Below are 22250 nucleotides of genomic sequence, written 5' to 3'. Positions count from 1 at the left end.
CTTTGCTCAACTGAAGAGAAGTCTATAATTGAAGTGCAGCATCTGGAAGACAACAATCCTCTTTTCTTCTCACTTGGTATCTGGCTAATCTCAGGCATCAGCTCGAAAGACCTCTGACTCCTCAATTTTTAATTTCATCCCTTCATTTGGGTAATTCCTTTTTTTTTTTTTTTTTTTTTTTGCCAGCCACTCCTGCAGACGTGTCTTATCTCTGAGAGGCCAAGCTTCTGATCTGAACGTTCCTGTCTCACTTTGCCAAAGTTACAAATTACAAGAGGAGGCAGAATGCTGGAGCTAATTGAAAGGAATTTTGGAGGGCTTTTTGTCACTTCACAAACTAAGGAAGAAAGTAAAAAAAAAAAAAAAAGAAAAGCGACTTGGCATAAAGAAATGTTGCTCGTAACAAGCACAAAGAAAAATCTCAACTAAGAGCTGTTTTATATGTCCTTGGCTGAGATCCATTTAATTACCTTGACAGCCGTCATAAATTATCTTAACAGCAAATAGTAAAATGTCAGCCAAATGATAAAATCATTCAGCGGGTTCGTCCTGTTCTGGGCTACTTTATTGGTTCAAATCATTTTTCTTTTTCGGAGCACACTGAAATCACTGACCACCGTTTGTGTATGCGAACTCTTCCAGTTTTCTGTCTCTGCTGTTCTTTTCGATCAGCGTGAATGAAAACTGGCAGTCTCGTGACTCCTTCACTCTCTCTTTGAAGCCACCCTGGCTCCCCGTAGCACTAAAGAGCCCGACATGTCTTGCCAGAGAACTCATCCTATCGTAAATTTGCATAAGGTAAATACATGGCCTTGGCAAACTTTAGCTACATCGTTTCCAGTGATGTGAGTGTTACCTCTCTAATGTCTTTCCTCCAGACCGGGCCCCGAATAGGAAAAAAGTGGGTGCGTCTCTCCCAGTGTGAATTAGACCAGAAGCATTAGCTTGCAGAATATCTCCCAATGAACTAATGATCCTGACACCTAAACAATGGCTGCTTTAGAAGAAGGCACACACAGCAGACTCTGTTTTTCTATCTCATATTTTTAATGACAAAATGTTTGTCAGAAACAAATGGATTTATTTTTCTCAATCCAGGGCATAGTATGGGGAGCTTATGCGGTTCCGGTCCCCAGGGCTTCAGACAACTAACAAAACACATCTTACTTCTGCTCTGCTGCCTGCCTACAATGCTTTGCACATACAGGAGGACGAGTGGGAGCGTCCAGCAAATGAATGAAATGGCATGGCTCTCTTTCACAGAGCCACTTCGTAGAAAGAGCCGGACGTGATCACGTCCAAAACGATCATTTACGAATGATATTAATTATTTTAAGTATCTTTATCAATTCTCATGATTTTTTTTTCATGTTCTGTGCTCAGCGACATTAACAGTGAATTCAGTGAACTACTGGAGGCTGGAGAGGGTGAAAGTGAACTATTGTGAAATTACTCCTCGACTGAAAACTGTTCTGTCCTTGATCATGCTTTGCAATTAGTCCGTAACTCGGTTTCGACAGCTGCTCCAACTTATATAGTGTACCCACTCTTTCTCCAGACCACTCTCAATTAGCTCCTCTCCTAAATAACCACTCTTTTCACTTGCAGTTTCCGGCTACACATGCACCTCCTTGTTTCATCAAGCCATCCCATCCATCTCAAAAACACCCTCACAAAGAACTACACTCTTGTTTGTGTGTCTAAAAACAAGAGGCACACTGAGCCACTTCCTATTCACATCAGGTCATTTGCATGATGGTCCTCTCCCCATTTAGTGACTCCGAAGGGCTCTGCCAGCACAGAAAGCATGACGACGGGCTCGAGTGTCGAGCCCGTAATTCCGTCGTCCTGCGTCCTAAATCCACGTTCTGTTCATCCCGCGTGTCATGAATTGCAACACACCGCGCTTTGAGAAAACACCGCAAATATCATTTAACCACAACAGAAAATAAACATGCAAAGTTACGAGTTAAAGAGTTACTGCGGGTGTCACAGGTGGCTGTGACCACCCAAGTCAGAAAGGCCCAATTACCCTGAAAAAACGTCGCGGGTGCCTTTCATTCGTAAACAATAACCCATTCTGACTTGATGAATAATCACATTTTGCATGGTTACTGGGGATTTATTTTGTGGGGGGTATTGCTTTTTTTATTTTAAATGGAAAAAACAGTTTTTCCATAATTCTTGCAACGTCTTGCTTTTTTTTCCTTTGCTTCTTTCTGATCGCATTTCTGCTTGACACAGACATGGAGAAGACGCTCCTTTCCATGCTGGAAGAGATAATTGACTTCTGTTCCGTGCGTGCCACAATCAAGACAGAAGACCACAGCATATTACCAAAATGGGCTGTGTACAAAATAATGTCAAAGTCAGCACGCGGCTTGATTTATTTATTTTTTGATTTTTAATGATTTATGCTTCCTCGTGCATTCGCCAGTTACTATATTAAGCGTGGTTGGAATGTTTGAATAACAGACTTCTACATAAAGTTTGGCTTGAAAACCCGGACACACACAATGACCAGATTTAATGTGTGTGTGTTTTAATGTTTTTCCTTAAAGGGAGAGAATTTATGAAAATAATAGCTTTGGATATTTGTTGGAACAGTCGATACGGGCAACTGAACACTGAACGGGAACATTCTTGTACCAACATGCGTTGAGCAATAAAATGAAGAATGCGGATTCCTTCACTGGGGGGTTCAAAGATAGGCTTCCTGGTATGTTTCACAATACAATTCATCATTAAAACACAGACATGTCAGCTTTTTATGTGTGGAAATGTATTTGCATTCATGTCAAGCAAAACATGATTTATTTTGAAATGCAGTTGGAGTTATTTTAATCTCTTTCAGAATAAAATACAAATGTCAGAATGAGACTATGTGCTAGATATGTTATATTAATAAGTTACTTTAACTGAGTAAATACGCAAATCCATTTACATGACATCTGTGTTTGATTCATCCGAGTAGCACCTCTACTGAAATAAAATAAGTTAAACACCGATGCACACACAACACACTAAACTGCACTAACTTGCTTGATTATTGCAAAGTGCAAGCCTAGCCTATGTCATCTTGAAATATCTAAAATATATGGTTATTATTATTATTACTGTGCAAACATGATAATACATTCTGAACCGAAACCAAAAGATAAACTGGCCTGTATAGACTGTAAACACCTCATGAAAATATAGCATGGTAGATGAAAGCCAAATAAATATGCCAACAAAAAGTGGTTATAACATAAAGTGCCAAGAAGCACTGCACATCCAAAAACCCCGAAGCAAAGTGTCAGCTTACAGCTCATTTAGCCTCTTCCACGCTGCATGAATTAAAGGAATCATTTTGATATGGGAGAAATGTTGCTTTATCACTTTCTTGGCATTAGTTCCATGAGAAGATGCCCACCCTCGTGTCTGTGCATCGGGTTCGGAGTTCGAGTCAGGAGGCAATTAGCTTAGCTTTGTTTAGCAGAGTAAAACACCTAGCCTGACTCTCTCAAAAGTCGCATCGATCAACATCGTCAAAGCTCACTAATGAACACAATGAATCTTGTTTGTCAAGACGTGTATGAAGGATAATCTGTGGTTTCAGGGAGAGTTAAATGCTCCGACAATTAGTGGCAGAACAACAACAGGGAGCACCGACTCTCTGGAGTCTTCTCACCAGCAACCACAAAAAGGCCCATTGTTGTTCATCAGCAAATATTCTAGTTACAGCACCTAACTCATTTTGAACATCCTTCCTATCAATTATGATAACAAGGTTCTTACCAAGTTCATAGAATTGATCCGGGGATGTGGAGCCTTAGCCAAAGAAGGAGGTTGGTTACAGTTATTTGGGAAGAGATATAGCTGACAGACTGTACTGTACACTCACTTTAATCGCACATTTTGACATCATCTCACATTGTCTTTGCCAAAGTGGTTTATATAATCTGGGAAACTGTTTTACAAGCTTTCACAGCTTGCCAATTATCTGACTTCTTGTGTTTTTGCCCCGTCAGATTTTATTGTAGCCGATCCAAGCCCAAATGGAATCTGCACATTTTTTTTTTTTTTTTTTTTGCTTTTCAGCGGCGATCCAGAAGGAAAATCAGTGGAAATCAGCAGAATGTTTCTTTACTTGTAAAGTGACAGACAATTTTTGCTTAACATAACAAAGATTGTTTTTGAGCAAAATGAAGCAACATAATACACTGAAACAACCAAATATTATCTCAAGCAGGTTAAATAATTGGTATTAAGTTCCTCAGCAGTAAATCCAGTTCTGACATATTGTCACGGTGCACCACAAACTTTGATCTTAGGGCTACCTGAAAATGGCTCACTACTGTCCCACGCATGCACAAGAGGGTGGAGATGTGTTAATGATCTCAGTTTAACAAGCAGAAACTCTGTTTGAAATCTTCTTAAAATCTGCGGAGTTGTCATCGGTGTTCTGCGGCTGCAGATTCCGTGTGGGCCTGCAAACACCCAGATTTACTAGATTACTTTGGCAGTACAATGTTATTATAACTGATAGAAAGTGTGGCCAAAGCTCCATAAGCGTGTTGTAAACTCCAGTTTATAACAATATTGTTACAAATTGAAATTTCTTTAATGTTATAGCAGACAGAGCTAATCTAGTGAGGAGCAAAATTCTCCTGTTGCAGAATCATGAGACACACGCTTTGTGTTCAGTAAAAAAAATATATACTTTGAACTATTATTTGATGTTTGTTTGCACTTGAGGCTAAACACTACTAATAATAATCCCCTCTATATGTCTTGTTTCCTCTGCTATTATATGCATGTGGGTGTCGAATCTTAAGGTGGATGGCATCTTCAACTCCAACTGATATTTTAGCAATGAACTGCCAAACTGAGTCAATGGGAGTTTATTTAGTTCTCATGAGTGGTATCTGAATAGGAAATATCAGTGCAGCACTCGAAAACACATCCAGCAATGTATCAGTTTCATGTTTAATGAATTGAGGAAGGATCTCTGCAGTTAAAAGATTTTTCTTGCTACTGTCTATCAACTGAACCTTGCAAAAACATCCAAATAGATATCACTGCTCGGAGGTAAAGGACTGCAAACAAACTATGCTACAGTAAAATAGAACCAAGGTGTTTGAATGTGAAACACACTGTAATGATGTTTTTTTTTTTTTTTTTTGTCAACACACCAGTAGCAATGAAACCTTTTTTTTTCCTTTTTTTTTTTTTTTTTTTAGAAAAGATTAGGTGTTTTAAGGGTTGGGGGCGTCATTTTCTAATAGACACACATCTTCAGTCAGAGTTTCTAAAAAGTATTTTTCTTTACACTTAGTACAAAAAAAAGACATCTCTACCCGTTAGTGCTTCGTTTTAAGATACTATAACATAAATAAACAATTTATTTTCAGTGTTCAGAACAGACAGTTCCAGTGTGACTGGAAAACTAACATACTCCACCATATTCCAGTTGGCAGCAGAGGGTTTAACAGAGTTCTCCACTCAGATTTTGGCGCACCCCAACGCACCGTACTTACAAAATGTTCTTCATTTCTACAAACCTCCAAAATAAGCCCTGGCCAATTTGGCGAGGTCATTCATGTCAAGATTCACTTTTGCTCCCCTTTAGTGAAAACACGACAAAACCCTTAAAAGGTTTTCAACCAAAGACTTGACAAATCTCTCCCAGTCACAACCTCATCAGCTGTGGTCATTTTGATCAACTCACACGTCACTGTGTTTCCTCTCCATGCACGAGTCTCTTGTGAATTTAACAATCAGAAATCCCAGAGTGCAAAGCACAGTTCCCAACGAGGGCCTCATTCGTTACCTGTAGTCCCAGTTTCACTGTGGATACATCAGTACATGAGCACAATCTCTATGTGACAGTAAAGTTCTGGGGTATAACCTACTGATATTTAGCATTTACTTTCTGAAAAGAAAATTAGATAGATTCTGCTGTGCAAAACGATGCCATGAAGAGCTGATAGTGTAAATTCCATTCTTTTATTTCAAAATCTTTCACTGGTCCATGTCACACTTTTATCTCGCTCGCTCGAGTCTTCCTCATTCGGCTAGTCCTTGGCGCCTCACTTCCTGGCACTGAGTTCCTCGCGTCCTTATTTGCAGGTAAACACCTCCGTCCTCTCACTGCATGTGTTGCACTTGACGAAGCAGCACCACTGGAACTTACAATTGCACTGCCAAACTTTGGTGTACTGGTGTGTATTGTAGCCACGCCCGCAGCACATAAGGTCGCAGCCATCTGTATGTGGCGAGGTGCGGTTGCACAGGCGTCCCTGGGTGCCCACGCTCCCCGTGGCCGCGTCCTCCTCGCAGTAGTTGGGTGACCTCTCGATGTAGACGAGGTCCGTCTCCATGGGCTTGCGGTAGCCCTGAGTCTGCTTCACCTTGAGGTGGGTGGGCTGTCGGAGTCGGCTAGCCCGGACTACCTCCACGTGCACGGCTTCGTTGTACTTGTCCTTGAGTACGTAGCCAATCTCGCGGAACTTGGGAAGTGTAGTCCAACAGGTCTTGGTGGTGCAGGAGCCTGAGACGCCGTGGCACTTGCACTCCAGCTTCATCCTTTCTTCTAGTACCTGGAGAGCAAAAGAGAAGAAAAGAACAGTTGTAGAGCTGCGCCAAATATGGACATTAAAGTAACCCCAACCCCAAAATGAATGAATGGAACAAGGACCGATCTCATGTCTTTCTTCAAGGTCAAATTCACATTGATGAGTGAAGATATCAAAAATCTCATTGTGTTAACATCTTGTTAAATTAATGTAATGTTCTTCAGCTTCTGAAATTTTGAGTATATTTTAATAAATTGTGCAGTCCTAGTTAAAACTTTGATGACAATAGTTATGTGCATTAGTAAGTATGTAATTGTGCAGTTGTATTATATTGTAAATCTAGTGCATTTATGCCACAGGTACTTCTCTGCCTTTGGTACAGAGTGATAGATCTGTGTGTAGAAGACAAATCCAAGCAAATCCAAGCATATCTGAATTTTCTGTCATGGACGACATGTAGCTGCCTGTCCTGGAGGGGAGAAAATTGCACTTACTGGTAATATTCCATCCTGTAATTTTGCCTACCTTCCCTAAACCACATCAATGACGGAGAAAAGAAAAACATGGATCTCATTCAGCTATCAGTCATCTTGGACAATTTGCATCAAGATTATTGTGTCGTTAAATGTGTTGCTCATGCAGAGCAAAACAAAGACAAACTCAATTGTTTACAGCTGTACAAGAGACTTGGGGCTTATTTGACTTCTTGAATAATGTTGTGATCAGGAGAAGAAAAGCTACGCTGCCACATGCTTGAAAGTGGATCACAGTTATAGATTCTGATGCTTTTAGTCGAAGAGTCATTTTAAATGCAATAATTTAGAATTCTTTAGGTTATTCCCATACTCAGACTTGGACTGAGTTTCTCTTTGAGGTTATCTCCAACATATGGTACACAGGGCAGAATGTCCTCTCTCTGCTGCCTAATCCTGGGGCATATGGGAAATATTGTGTGCTGTCGTCAGTGTTTAAGTGTCAATCCTTTGCCCTGTGGGACTGAGAAACTAAAAAAAACCTCAAAATAAAAACTGTACCCTTTTTATTCTTAGCTGAAATGTTCTCAAAGACAAAGGAACAGAGGGAAGACGGGCTGGGCTTTGAACGGGTCATATTAACACATTCGTAATAGTCTTGACATGACTCCTTTAACCAAATTAGGAACCCTCGACTTGCTTGAGCGAAGCATGTGTCATTGCTGTATAAGATGTAAGTTTGGTTGGCAGGGCATTTTTCCAGTACAGCTTTTTTCCTGGCACCCCGCCTCGTTGGCGGCACGAGTCATCTTTTCTATCAAACGCTTGCGAAATGTACACAAGAGTTGTTCAGTATCTCTGTCTGTCTTGTCCGTGCACCCATGTGTTCAGTTTCCTGATTTGATTGAAAAAACATGAGCTCCTCCGACTTCATAAAAAAGCTGGGGTCAGCTATCAATCCCGCCTCGGATGTTGATTCAGAGCGAGGATTTCCAAAAATGTATAGCACCAAAACCACAAGGAATGCCTGGCATGAGGAGTCTGACAGATGCATGGAAACATTTACTTAAACTGTGTCTGTCAAAGCCTCCGATCTGTTACTAATTAGTCCAATATGACTAGTTTCCCATCTAAAGATCACTTGTCAAACACATAGCCCCGGCGCAAGATGAAAGAGATCTGTTGAGTAACTGGGTGTTCTTTTACATTCGGTTTGGTCACGGAATCTATAGTAATTATATAGTTTTCTGTTTCAATTATGCTTTTTATCAGTCATTACAAAAAAAACAAACATCAGCTGGATCCCATTGGACGAACCACTTCCTCCCTCACCAGAATCAGGGCCGTTTTTATCAGCTAATTTGTCATGAATGTATCGGTGTTGTGCCTTTCTATCATATGATGTAAGAACGAGCGATCTGCAGTGGACACTGCACACAAACAAGATCTGCACAACACACTTTGTTTTTTTCCCAACAAATCAAGCTCAGCAGAATGGGGACAATAATCTTATGCATAAAACAACAACACTCTGCTCTAAATAACTGGGTAAGAACTCATTCACACATATTTACACACACACTTTCTGTCGGTCGGGTCGCAAATCTGACGTCAGTCCATCTAAGTTTTCCCAGGCAAAATGCAAATCATGCTCTTCACTCCAGTCCAGATGGGGATAATTTAGGCTACATGAAACTTTTTATTGATAGCCAAGTACACAAGAAAAACAATGTACCGTGGCAATTTAGTTTAAAAAAAAAACTGTGTGTAACAAGAATGGCACTCAGTAGAGTGCATACTTGCCAACAATCCCCTTATATCCGCATGAAATTTTACTCACTCATAGATACAAGCTATCTAATTATGCCTGCTTTTTTAACATCAACATCCAAGTATATTCCCTGAGAAATTCCAAAAAACTATAGACCTATCTCACAATGTTCAAGAAAGTGAGAGTGTATCCGTCCCTTTATCCAAAACTGCATCAAAAATAAATGGGGTCTATTCTGAGAGACCCATTTTTGTTATCCTGCTGACCAACCAACCAACAAACAAACAGACTCGAGTGAAATACCTTGGGGTTGTCCTTACCCTCCCTAAGGTGAAAAATATCTAGAAAACTAGTTCGATTGAGGGTATAAACCATGAATCTATTAGGTAAATCTGGATAGATTGTCGGAGGTGGAGCCACATTGATTCCAATGAATGCTGCTCAGTGCTACTTGAAGCTAACAAGATTGACTATAAAATGACTAAGCCCATAAAGCATGCATGCTATAGACCTCCGCTGGATGACTGGCTTACTTCTGGCTTGCTTCTGGTTTAGCGCTCCGCTAATTTGAATAGGAATTGATCATTTCAAGATGCGGTTCTTTTAGATTTTACAAATGTTATTGGACTGAATTAATACAATTCCAATAACTTATTACAGTCATATGTGATGCTCAAAAATCTTCATCCATTGTTTTCTAGCCGCTTCATTCACAATGTCAGCCTAAAGTAAAAAAATGTTTGGAGCATGTTGTAATTACAAGGTTTGGCCACAACGAAAGCCCAGCGCTAAATCTTAGGTTTGCTATTAACTTCACCAGATGAGTCAGCATTTTACTCCCTTTCTGCTACCAGCATGTTAAAATAGCTATCTCTACGGCAAACCTCCAAGATGGCAACCTACACACTGAAAATGGCAACCTAACCGTAACCTAGTTGCTAACCGTATGAATGTAAACAAACTAGCAGCTGTTACCTTTACTTTTACGATTTAATGCCAGGGCTCACCTTACCACATGCAAATGTTCCAGCAAATAAAATTCCCCCGAAACACTTTTTTGGAGGTGCACTACTGCTGCATCCTGGGCTTTGCACCGCCCACGACAACTGTGACCGGCTAAAGAAATACAAACAAGCCAGACATTTCTCCAGCACCATGCCAGCGCTGTGGTCTGGCTATGCAAGAGTATCCATAAACTAACACTATTGCATGGATAAATCACATTTATGGACTATAAGAGAGGCTGAAGTTTTTTTTCACCCACGTTGTTTTGAACAATGTGATTTTAACCCATCTTGAATGCTACTTGGATTTCACACTAATTTATTGACATTTGATAGCCATCCACCCGAGACGCATGACGTGATTAATTGTAAACCGGGTCAAACAAACCATGTTTATACCCTGCTAAGGCTCAGACCTCTATATCCTCAACAGCCTCCAAGTGTAAGAAACATTCCAGCTTCCTACTGTCTCAGCAAAGGGGAAATCTGACTTTTGCACATCCTTCTACGTTCTGACTTTCCAAGCCCCAGAGTGAGAACAGCTACAGTGCCAACCCCAACCCTGACAGTTCAACATGCCAGCATCCTGGCATGCAGCAGAGACCCTATCAGTCTGCTGTGTTAACACCGGCATTGTCGGCCTGCTTTCACACCCTGAATAGACGCAGTCAAATGGCAGTGACATGTTTTGGTATTGTGCAGAGAACTGCAATAATATCCTGTTCCTGACTTTACACTTCATAATTCCATGAAAGGAACTGGAAAGAGGGGATGGCAGTCCTCCATCTGGCAAGGCACTGGCCTGGCCTCATTTTCCCAGTGGACACAATAAGCCCAAGTTATTAATTAGATGCATTTGTCAACATAACATCATCTCTTCTCTTTTATTTACCCCTCATGCTCTCCCTCTTTTTCTCTTTTTCTTCGCTTCATGACTGTTCTGGGATGACTAATAGCAAACAAACATGCCCATAAAGAAGTTTGCCAACACACTCTCTCAGAAATAAAAGACGCCCTCTTAGAATGGAAAGATATATCAATAATTGGCTGAAGCAAAACGAGCTGCTGAAAGGCAAACTGGGTGATCAATCAATCAGCAGCTTGGTCAATCACAGTGCTTTTTCACATGATTGTGAATCTGTGAGCTCTTTATCTGGGACTGTTTGCTATGCTGCAAGGGAACACATCAGCACACGCATTGCGTCTTTGGAGTGCGACCGTTTTGTGCAACTTCTTTCCAAGGATTCATTTAACAGATAATTCCACCTTGGCGCAGCTTGGGTCTGATTTCAAGCATTTCTATATCGCTTTTGTTAACATTGTAATTGCAGAGATCTGGGAGCACAGCAACAACATCGCCTCGACAAAGTGGAGGCAAGAAACACGAGCAGTAAAATGATCTGCCAGGTTGTAAACAAACTTTTACAGTTTTACCAGTTTAGCCAGATTATCTAAACAACTACATTTGGAGATGAAAACAAAAGCACCCATAACGTTGGTAGCAATCCCTCATTGCACAGGAAAATCTACTGCAAATATGATCGCTCCGAGTTAAACAAGAGAGTCCGTCTTTGAACTGATGTGGATATTTATAACTAACAGCCTGGGTTTCCAAATGAGTTTGGCTTGGAGAGCACCATGTTATAATAACTGATATCCAAACTACACAAATTTGAGTTGTAATTAATCAGAATTATCCTTTAAATCAGATCATTGTTTCTTAAAAGGTGGAATGAGCTGCCTAATTTTATAACATCCTCCGTTCATTCAAACAAACTTGATTCAGAGTGGTTCTGCCGTCGCTCTCTTCTCATCACTCCTGGAAAAACACTCGCGGCAGAGTATCTGAGATTACGAAACACCTCTTTACCTTTCTCCCTGCCTCGTTGTTATGTAAGTTCATCAGGCGCCGTGGGGTCTTTTTAATCTCGCGGGCATCCACGAAGCGGCGAGAGAACTCGATCCCGTACTTGATGTCGGCCGAGCAGCCTCCCCACTTCCAGCCTTCCTCCTGGTTGTAATACCCCTGCTTCTCCCGGTCGCAGCCACACTGGCTCAGGTTGCCCTGACTGCATGCCGCCGTGATGGCATGTGCCACCCCTGCCGCTGTAATGGCGTAGGTGAATGCCGCTTCCCGACTGCCTGAAAGAGAGAAGAGAGATCTTTGTTAAGAAATACATGTGTCACGCTGGAGAAAATATGGTGGACATGGTGGCAAACACAGCAGGATCAGGGAAACACAAAGGACTGACATGAAGAACAGAATGGAGAGTGGAAATAAAATAGGAAATAATCAATCAACTGACACTCTGAGGCTGTTTTGTTACTTACAGCGGACATGTTTAGCACCCATCATAACCATTAAAGATCCATATTAACTTTTTTTCAGGGGCAAATGACAGATTGGACGAGAGTGACGCTTCCTACCTTTGTTTTATGAACCTTAAACTCAAGTTCATTTCATATATCAGCTTGAAAAAGCGAAAAAATGAAAACTTCTCGATTGGACCAATCCACTGCCACCTTCACCACAGCAAACTTTCAACGCGCCACTCCAGTTGCATAATGAGACGCGGCAGAGATTTTGACCCTGATATCGTGAGCAGTCTGCTGCATCGTCTTGATAAGCTCCCAATTTTTCCTTCCCCTCTCCTAAACGGCTTCCCTCCTGCACCTTGGTAGAAATGTGGTCACATTTCCGACCGCAAAGTCCTTGGGCCCAGCCTGCGAGAGAGCGATGCTGGAATTCCAGTGTGGGGAGAGCTGGTCTAGGTGCTGTCCAAAGTGCTGAATTCCTCTACAGGAGCACCTTGTACTGCTGCCCACACTGTGCAAACAGCTGGGGTCTGCAGGTCTCACTGCCTCACTCACACTGCTCGCCAACAACAGAGGAGACACTGTGGGGTGCAAGAGCAAGATGGTACCAAGACGGCACATATGAGATAAGCAGATAAACATAAAGAGGAGGTATTTTTTACCTGTGTGTTTGTGTTACACTTAAGTCCTGCTATGTGACAATCTTAGATAATAATGTAATCCTTAGATTAAAGGGGTCACATGGTCAGATAAACAGACGTAACAAGAAGTGGGTTTCTAAGAGTTGAGGAAGTACAGTTCAGTTGTACTTGTACTTGTAAATGTTAATGAGCACTTGAATAATTAATCCTCTGGGGTCGATGTTTCTGACCGCAGTATAAAATAAACTTTTTCCGCCAAACCACTTCAAAAGCTCAGTCAGTTTTTGTCCCAGTAGCATAAGAAAAACATTCCTCAGTTTCTTAAACAGTATACTGGAAAGTGTACACAAAAAGTGAATTTATTCTGTAGAACTATGTAAGGGTAAATAAAAAGAACATGGTGGCCCGTTGTTTCAGTCTCTGAGTCAGGAGCTTCTCTTGATGGCCTGATGGATTTGCGAACAGAGCTATTCGTACAGTAACGGAAGGGTAATTTGTCATTTTAAAGTCATTGCAAGGCTACCTGCAACTTGCCCTCTGATGAAAGCAATGAGGGCAGCGAGGAAGAATGTGTGACGACCAACTTATTTCATCTCTGTCAACTCTACGCTGGCAGGAGACAACCTATCACTTTTTAACGCAAAAAACTTGTGTCGTAAAATCAGCTTGTGGCAAAAACTGCACAACAGAGAATGAGGTTTTGGTGAAATTTGTGCTGCAAGTGATGGTAACTTTGACTGTTAATTGATACATTGATTTTTTCAATTAATTGATTGATCTGTTTGGTTAGTAAAATGTCATAAATAAATAACATTATGATATCCCCAGAAAACCCCAGAGCCAAATGCGGTGTCTTCAAACTGCCTAATCTGTCAGACTAACAGTTCAAATCCCAAACATACTCAATCAAGAATTATATCAAATGGAGTAAAACTGCACATCCAGACAAAAAACAGACACATTTGAAACATTTATCTTTGATGAATGATTCATTGGTTGTCAAAATGGATGTTTTCATCATGGAATCATGTTATCAAATATCACTTCTGTGAAGTATTAAAAACAGATTTAGGATGAAGAGGGAGCCAAAGGACTATCTTACACTTTTAGCCAAAAGGTTGCTGATAACAGCCATGCCATACCATTCCTTCCTTTCTAAATATCTCAGAGTCCTCTCTTCCTCTCCTAATGGCCACAGAGGGCTGGCTTAAAAGGCCTCCTCTGGTCTAAAACAGACTGTGGGCTATTAAAACCCCGGCCTCCCTTCAACTGGCAGTAATCTGGAAGGGACCAAGCGGCAGAAACAAGGCTAACCGCAGAGCACAGAGGAATGTTTTGCAAGTCTTTTGATGTATGTTGTGTAATATACTCAGTTGCAATTATTGGAATCTCTCTAGGTGAAATGCATTTTTTTTTCTGTACTTCAGTGAGCCAAAAAGCTTCTTGATGATTTATCATGTCTTGAATGGCTTTCAGAGAAAACAGCCAAGAAGCTTGTCAGATGAGCTTGGCAGCAGACTTCACTGTGATGTGTGTGAAGATGTGAACAGCGACTGGAGTGCTCTGGACACCGTGACTTGATGTCACTTCACACTGCAGACGATTTGGGCGTGAGGAGCACAGAGCATTTTAAAATCCTGTGTGGACAAAGATCCCTCAGAGATGGATTTATCAGTAACACAAACTGCAATATGTTTTGATGAATTAGGAGTTATTATTGGATATTAACCAGTTATAATTGTAGTGCACTATATTGGACTACATGTTGCCTTGAAAAGTGACAGATGTACATGTTTTCAAAAGGAATGGATTCAAAACAAACCGTCCTGTGCAGAAATGGGAACTAGAAACAGTTTTGATCCGGTGACAAACCAAACGAATTGAATGTGAACTCTGTAAACATTCAATAACTACAATAAATAAACTGTCAGATATTGCAGACATGCCTACAGTTGCGTCCACCAAAAACAGAAATAATATCCTAGAATGAGCCAGTGGAGGAAATGTTTACATCTGTAGCAGCAGCAAGTACAACAATAAAGTGGAAATTATGTGGAAACAAAACACATACAGTACGGCCTGTGTTATTTTCCCTGACCAAATAAACTTTTAACAATTTTCAGAGTTACTAGACGTAAAATCTTTTGCTTATTTTACCTTATTTAACGGGCCCAGTCATTGCGGTTACATAGAAGCAAGGCTGCTAGCGTTAGCTGGAATGTAGCTGCGGCAGGACTGCTGTGCATAAAGCAGAATAGTGAAATGTGTGTACATGTTGGGGTTTGTATTTGACTATTGCCTGATTTTATGGAGCTTTTTCAGCATTTAAAACTTGATTTGCATCAAGTACTTCTAAATAAACCACTCACATGCAGTCATTTGCAGCTGTTTTTTATTTCATTTCCTCTTCCTTCTTCAGAGGCACTTTGCACCTCTAATTCTGGTCCCGAGGGAATTTTCTTCTGAACTCTCAGAGACGTTTTCACCCAAAGCCACTGTTAATTTCCTATCTTGGCACTGGCGCTGCAGCCCTAATACCATGGCCACAGGTTTGCCTGGTGGGGACTGACTCACAACCACTTGCTTCTTTGGTTAGCAGCAGAGCTGTGCCCCACCAGCCTGTGGTAACACTCTGCTGCCCCCACCTCACACACATGCACGGACGCAGGCACACAACTAGAGTGTGTGCATTCACACGCAAACATATGCGCGCAGTGTGACCGGCCACATAATAAAAATACACAACACACTCACACTGCCCTCAACCCTCACACACATGCGCTGTTAAAAACACATTTGCACATAAACGCACAAACAGAGCGTCACTATAATGTTTAAAACAGGATAAAGGCAGTTTCCAGAGAAAGGGTGGTTCCCTCAGCCATAGATGCATGCCCATTTCTGGGCCCATTGAGTTGTGCAGCTCATGGGGAAAATGATGATGATGGGCTTGTACTGGTTGTCACCCCCTGGTGGGTCTGGCACAGCCAAGGCTCTGCTTGGCCATAATGAAAGCCAATTACACAACCATGGAACTGTGGCGATCAAGACCCTCTCTTTTCTTTGTGCAATGGACCAAAGACGACATCAGAAATCAGATTTCTAGCACTTTAAAAAATGTTGCTGCTGGGTATAAGTATCTCTCTTGCCCATTCAATGCAATTCAGTCATATTATGTGTGATAGTTCTTTACATCAAAAAACATAAAAAAATGAAGATCTTGTATTCACTCCATTCTCCACTCCATAAAACCAATGAATGAATAGATAATACATTTAGGTGCCCTGAAGTGACAGTTATCAAAAAACCCAGAGGTTCTGGTTCTGAGTGCACTCTACGACACTAATACACTAATATAACCAAAACCGGGAAAATTCATACAACAATGCTCCGTTGTTCTTTGTTGGATGTTTGTATGTGCAACATCGTTTTACTCCCTCAGGGAGCTTTGCTGAACAGCCGTGCGGTTGATGAAATGCGGAGGAGAAAAAGCACCCATAACAGCAGCCGAAAAGCCCTACAGAGGCTGGCCCCAGAGTCCTGACAGTCCTCCAGGAGGAACCACCCTGGGATAGCCTCGCTCGCTGCCAGTGGAAAATTGGAGTGACCAGAAAAACCTCAATGAACTTGGAAACATCTAGGAGAGAAGAATGGGGGAATATTAAACCAGATGTCTAATGGAGTTTAGTGGCAAGTGTCTGCTACACTATCCAAGAAAAAAGGAAGGAAGACGATCAGCTTTGCTTCACTCAGAACAGGTACAAGAGTTCATAAACTATCCTGCAACCTTCGTGTATCAGGGGCTAAAACCAGAGATGTAGCAGAGCTACTGACTCAGTGCGCCTTGGCCTTCACATTAACTGACCACATAACTTTGGACACTAGCCCCTGCTGCAATGCCCGTCATGTCTTTTGACCATCTGCCGAAAAGCAGGACACAAAAAGAAATCTCTGGATGTAGTGGCTCGCCGCTAAGACAGCAATCTGTGTTTAGAGCCGGAGGCAGGCACACCGCTAGACAAATTTCACATGACACAGCACAGGAGATTTACAACCAAGGACACTATACAGTGCCGTTGTAGTATAGGCCGGCCGATGTAGTAGTAACCCTGCCACTGACCCTAACAGGCCTCGCTTCCTTCACCACTCTCAGGCCATGGTTAGGCCATGTTGCTGACAAGGGAGAAAGAAGGGAAAAGATATACTGAAGGATCATGGAGAAGGGGGTGTGTGGAGGCTAGAGCTCCATCCCAAAAGCTCAAGTTTTGTTGTGTGTGTCTCACATTATAAGAGAAAGGGTTGAAATATAAAGTTAAATAAACTGTTTTGTAGCTGGCGAGACACCATACAGGCAACAAAAACATACTTTCTGAGTTGTAGTTTGGATTTCTGGGTAACTAAACTTACCTGCACAGAGAAGCTACTGCATATGTTGCGATGTTGTTAGTGTTGAGTTTCTGGCACTGAGGAAGCTTCTGACATCTCGAGTCAATTTCCCTGTTTGTGTCAGCATATATTGCCACAGAACTTTTCGGACAATCAAGGTCGCAAAGGCCCACAAGAAGGTCTGCCGCCTAAGTGTGCCGGAGTTAAGCATGTAGACACGATCCGATTTGATTACCGTAAAGGTGAGGAGGACTGGTTATAGTAAGACGACAGGAGGAGAAATTCAGAAGGGCTGGAGAGAGGTAGTTTGGGCCTGAATACTAGTAGGGGTCTTGTCAAGCCAGAGGAAAAAACACACACATGCACACACGCACACACACACACACACACACACACACACACAGACCGGCAGAACCCAGCAGTGCAGCTGAATGGCCTCTCTCCACACAAGACGAGCCTGTTGGTGGAGCAGTGAAGGGGAAAGCTTTTTAAAGGCCCCCTCGTCCCGGACATGCACTCACACCCCGGGGACAGAGGAGGATTGGATTGCATAAGAAATGACATCTCGACAACGCGACGACACACTGGAGTTCTGGAGCTTCATATCCATTAGGCGCAAGGACGTCCTGTCACGGACAAATGGCACCACAGTGAACCAAGGGGAAAGTGTCACCTGCTGGTGGGCAGGAGTGCTTACACTTGTGGTGATGCTGTGCTGTAAACAGGACAGGACACTTGTTTTCATGTAGAGGACGTGTCACCTGACGCTTCAATTAAAAGTCGATTATATTTATATGGTGGAAAGGGAGATAACCAAAGTATTTTTTTTCTGGGGTTGTATGTGTGAGTCGCTGACTTTAAAATCCAGCTGAAGACTTGTCTTTGTCTTCCCTCCGCTCGCTCTGCCTAACTGCACTTTAACTCGAGCCAAGAAAGTCCCTACTCTTCATTTAAAAAAAGCAAAACTGTATGTAAGATAAAAGTCGAAAAAACGGGGCAACATACCACCGAAGACTTTTGCAAAACAGTGAATGAGAAAGAAATCTGATACACTTTGAGGATTTTTTAAACCACTGGTTAGTTCATGCACACTCCATAAAAAAAGTTATTTTTCCAGCCTGTACATATATAATACAGTTATGACACCCAAAACACTGAAAACAAGCTCTAACCAACTCCGAGACGGCGCTGGAACTGTGACTCCAGGGCCCCATGAAGGGGAAGAAAGTTGGAGGAAAACCCCTTGCTTTGTATACCAATCACTGAACTGACTAATGCGCTCTCTACTACTGTTTTCCGTTCCGCTTTATGTACCGTTGCTATGAACATATGCTCCCAGCAAATTATAGACAAAGTTGTGGTCTGTGAGGTTTGCAGCTTGAGGAATTAGCACAGCCGTGTTCCTGTACAATAAAATAATATTGTTTTACCAGAACTAGGCTCCACATTCTCAGTGTACTCACATCATGGAGCCGGGGAAGTGACACTCTTTGGCACAGGCGCTCGCTGTAGGGTCTCGATGTTTGATTCATATAATAAGGAGGGCTTTGAGAAGTAAAGCTAAAACAATTATGAGGGTATTTAACGGTGCCGGTATTAAATGCTGAGAATCTAAGTAAGCTGCCTCCCAGGCATAGAAAATTGGGCTGGCAGGGAGCATCTCAAAAGCATCCTTTTTCTTCCCTGATCTCCCTGAGGTGGAGATAAAGCTTTTTGACTGAATACCGAGACTTGCTAAAACAGGCACAAATCCTTCTCCCACCCTTTCATCCTAATAATGAGACCGAATCAGGACCTCACCTGCTCAGATCTGGAAATGTAGGCCTGTCTATGTGCTGTACATGGTAATCACCAAGTTCATTTGAGGACATTGTTGAGGATTTTCCTCAATTTCGATCCCATTTGACTCTGTTTCATCTTCAATGGGAACATATTTACCGAGATATATATCAATCCCTCATCATATCGTTGAAGATATCATTATCGTCATCACTATAATCAGCGAGTCAAATATGCCACTGATGACATGTTTCCTTTCTCATTACAAAAGAAACCTCCAGCCCTAACATTTCCATATTCGTTGACATTCGTTGAAACCCTCAAATAAAGCCCCAGGTCTCTCAACATCCTCTTCCTCCTGCCGATGTCTCTCTGCCTCAAACCCACTAACTCTCACTCTCTCTCTGCGCTCTTACCTAAGTGGGCCAGTAGCAGTGTGATTGTTGGCACATGTAAATGTCCAGTGGCGGCCCTGCGTGTAGAGAATACAGTGATCGGCCTGGGATTGTGTGGAACAAAGCGCGCTGTGAGATTACAGTTGATCCTCTCGCATCCTGTTTCCTCCTGCGTCTAGCGGCACTGGCAGACACAGACAGACGCAGATCCCACCGATAACACATCACCGCGAGGTTGGGAGGGGCGAGCGACACACACACCCACACAGACACACACACACACACACACACACACACATACACACAGAGGCCCGAGGGCCAGGGCCCAGAACGACCCCGGGCCACGTCAGCAGACAGACGGTGGGTGGGCAGCAGAGAGAGTGAGCGGGAGAGGGGCGAGGGAAAGGAGAGGGACCCTAGCTCCCGACACACCCACACAGTCTGAGACAGAGACAGAGCCGATGAATGAACAAGCAAAGGGGCCTGGCGACGATAGCGCTGTTCGGTTTTCGCATAGGATGAGAGGCCCCACCCTTCATCCAGACGCATGTTGTGGGCAAGGGAAGTGAGGCAAAACATTGGGAGAGAAAGAGTAAGAGATGACCTTTACTGAGCCGTGATGACCACAGCCCACACACTGTAGAACAACAACACATCAGACTCTCCTATCAGATAAAGTTAGAGGAAAGATCCTACACAGTTGGACACACACACACACACACACACACACAGCTATTTACAGCTGCTCTGTTCTCTCTGAACTTACTTAGAAGAGGGCACGGAGGATTACGGCTACCCACATGATAATGGGCTGAAAAATAGGCCTTTTATCCACCACCGCTCCACCATAACACAACGCACGCATCACTTCAACACCGTTATCTGCATCGAGTTCTTGGCAGCCCGGGAGTGAATCTGCCAGCCCGGTCGCCAGAAGGAATGTTGGCAAAATACGTTTATGCAACACCACAGATCAGCTGAAAACTTGACATTTCTTAATGTTGAAACTTTACGTTACTTTCAGTAAAATTTTTTATTTTTCTCTTGCCACAATGCTGTGCTTATGTTCTGGTTAGGTTTAGACAAAAAAAACACCTGGTTAGGGTTAGGAAAATATCATTTTTTTAGCCCTTTATTTTAAAACGAAGACTACAACCATGGCAGCCTTATTGCCTTAGAACACATCTGTGGTTTGGGGCATGTTATCCTGGCAACTAGGCTGGATCTACAGTTTCGCTGGTAGTGCAGCACTACCATGCATCGCAGATGTTTTGTATTTATCTTATGCAATATCAGCCTTGATAGAGCATCCTTGTATGATTATGGCAAGTATTTGCTATCTATCTGGGATAACTGATTACATATCTGTGCTGATAATCACAACTTCCCTGCGGGGTGCACAACCAACAAGAAACTAATCCCACAAAGGGAAAAACCTCGGCGACAGAGAGATGATTGATGGTGTTTTGGGAGAGTTCACCGGTGTCAAAGTATCCAATTGTGTGCTATTGAAAAAAAAACCCAGTTCTGAAGAATGACTTTCTGACTGTCTTTATTAAGCTAGTCCTGGGTATTAAACTGACAAGGCTCATAAGTCAAACAAGGTAACGTTGCAGTTTCTGCAAGCAAGAATGTGAACAGTGAAGCTTCACTCCCTAACAATGGTAGCCTTTAATCTATGAGATGTAAATAAATCTGTTTTAATTATTTCTGGGTGGACAACGTAGGTGGCTAAAGTCCACACTGTACAACTGACGTATCCGCTTTCAAGCAAAGTATGTTTATCCTGTAGTTGATATTTAACTTGAACGTCTGTTTTTTTGAGACGGCATCACCACATGATTTAAAAAAAGGACTTCAGCTGGTGCTCGAAAAATTAATATTTCAACTTGCATTTCCTTCCACTTTGTCAGAATGAAGAAACAAAACATGAATGGAACCACACGGCCATGTGAATAGATTTCCTTGTCCGTCCATTATTAGACTTAGGTTGGACTGCGATGTTGTACTCGCATACTGCAGGGATATGATTTCACCACAAATGACCATCAACTGATTCCGAGAAGGGGAAGGAGCTCCGCCAATGCATTTATAAACTGCAAGTATTTTGTTGTCCTTGAACCGGGAGCTTGTAGCACAGCGTGTGCGAGGAGAAATGCTAGATATGTGGGAAGAAAAGCAAATTAACGGCTATTTTAAGCCCCCAGCAAAAAATAAAATGTGAGGATAATAATCATTAACTACAACTGTGGCTCTAATAATATTAAATTCCACCTGATTCAGTGTAGTAAATCATTCTGACTCAGTTCTGCCTGTGAATACTGTTGTATGCGTGGTTTCAACAGATCCAGCCACATAAAAAAGGGTATGAAATGTAAAACACAAAGTCAAATCCAAAAACTTCTATCAGCCATGTCCTCTTTGCACTTATCCTCCTCCACTGTTTCAACTGAAGACACAAAAACCAACCTCGGTACTGAGTTATGTCTGTTTGTAGTGACCTTTCCCCTCCTGTGAGAGCGAGCTCTGCCCGAAGGAGTTCTGCGTCTCCAGCTCCCCGATCAAGTACCTGCCTGTCTGGGAGTTCTTTCCACACAAGTGGTTTTCAATGAACCTGCTGACTTCAACATCCTTTATCTGACTAGACGCTGATTTGGCCCCTGCAGCCCTGCAGCCCTGCAGTCCAGGCAGGTGGATTGCCCCATTGCCTTCACCACACACTGCTTAGCCAAGAGGAGACAGTTGAATGAGGGGTGTAGGGACTGGCTAGGATGAGGAAAAAACAAGATTTATTGGTCCAAACCGCTATCAGGGTGTAGGACAGGACTTTCACCTAGGAGATGGCAGTTTGTGGACTAAATGCCACGTGCACCATGTACACCACTTAAGTCACGTACAGAAAGTTTCAATCCAGACCAGGATCTT

At 42.4% G+C, this 22250-nt stretch overlaps 1 protein-coding gene across 2 annotated transcripts in view; it reads right to left on the bottom strand.

Annotated features, from left to right (window-relative positions):
* Positions 1-2824: 2824 nt before the first annotated feature.
* The window catches only part of wnt7bb (wingless-type MMTV integration site family, member 7Bb), a 36443-nt gene continuing 17017 nt past the window's right edge, over positions 2825-22250 (bottom strand). For both annotated transcript variants that reach the window (XM_030427216.1, XM_030427215.1), the window contains exons 3-4: positions 11679-11950; positions 2825-6584 (exon numbers count right to left, since the gene is read on the bottom strand). In XM_030427216.1, the coding sequence (XP_030283076.1) occupies positions 6105-6584; positions 11679-11950 (752 nt within the window). In that variant the 3' untranslated portion in view covers positions 2825-6104. The remainder of the gene's footprint in view (positions 6585-11678; positions 11951-22250) is intronic.

The sequence above is a fragment of the Sparus aurata genome, chromosome 8 (genome assembly GCF_900880675.1).
Source record: "Sparus aurata chromosome 8, fSpaAur1.1, whole genome shotgun sequence".
Taxonomy (NCBI): domain Eukaryota; kingdom Metazoa; phylum Chordata; class Actinopteri; order Spariformes; family Sparidae; genus Sparus; species Sparus aurata.
This window is presented reverse-complemented; position numbering and strand designations above follow the sequence as displayed.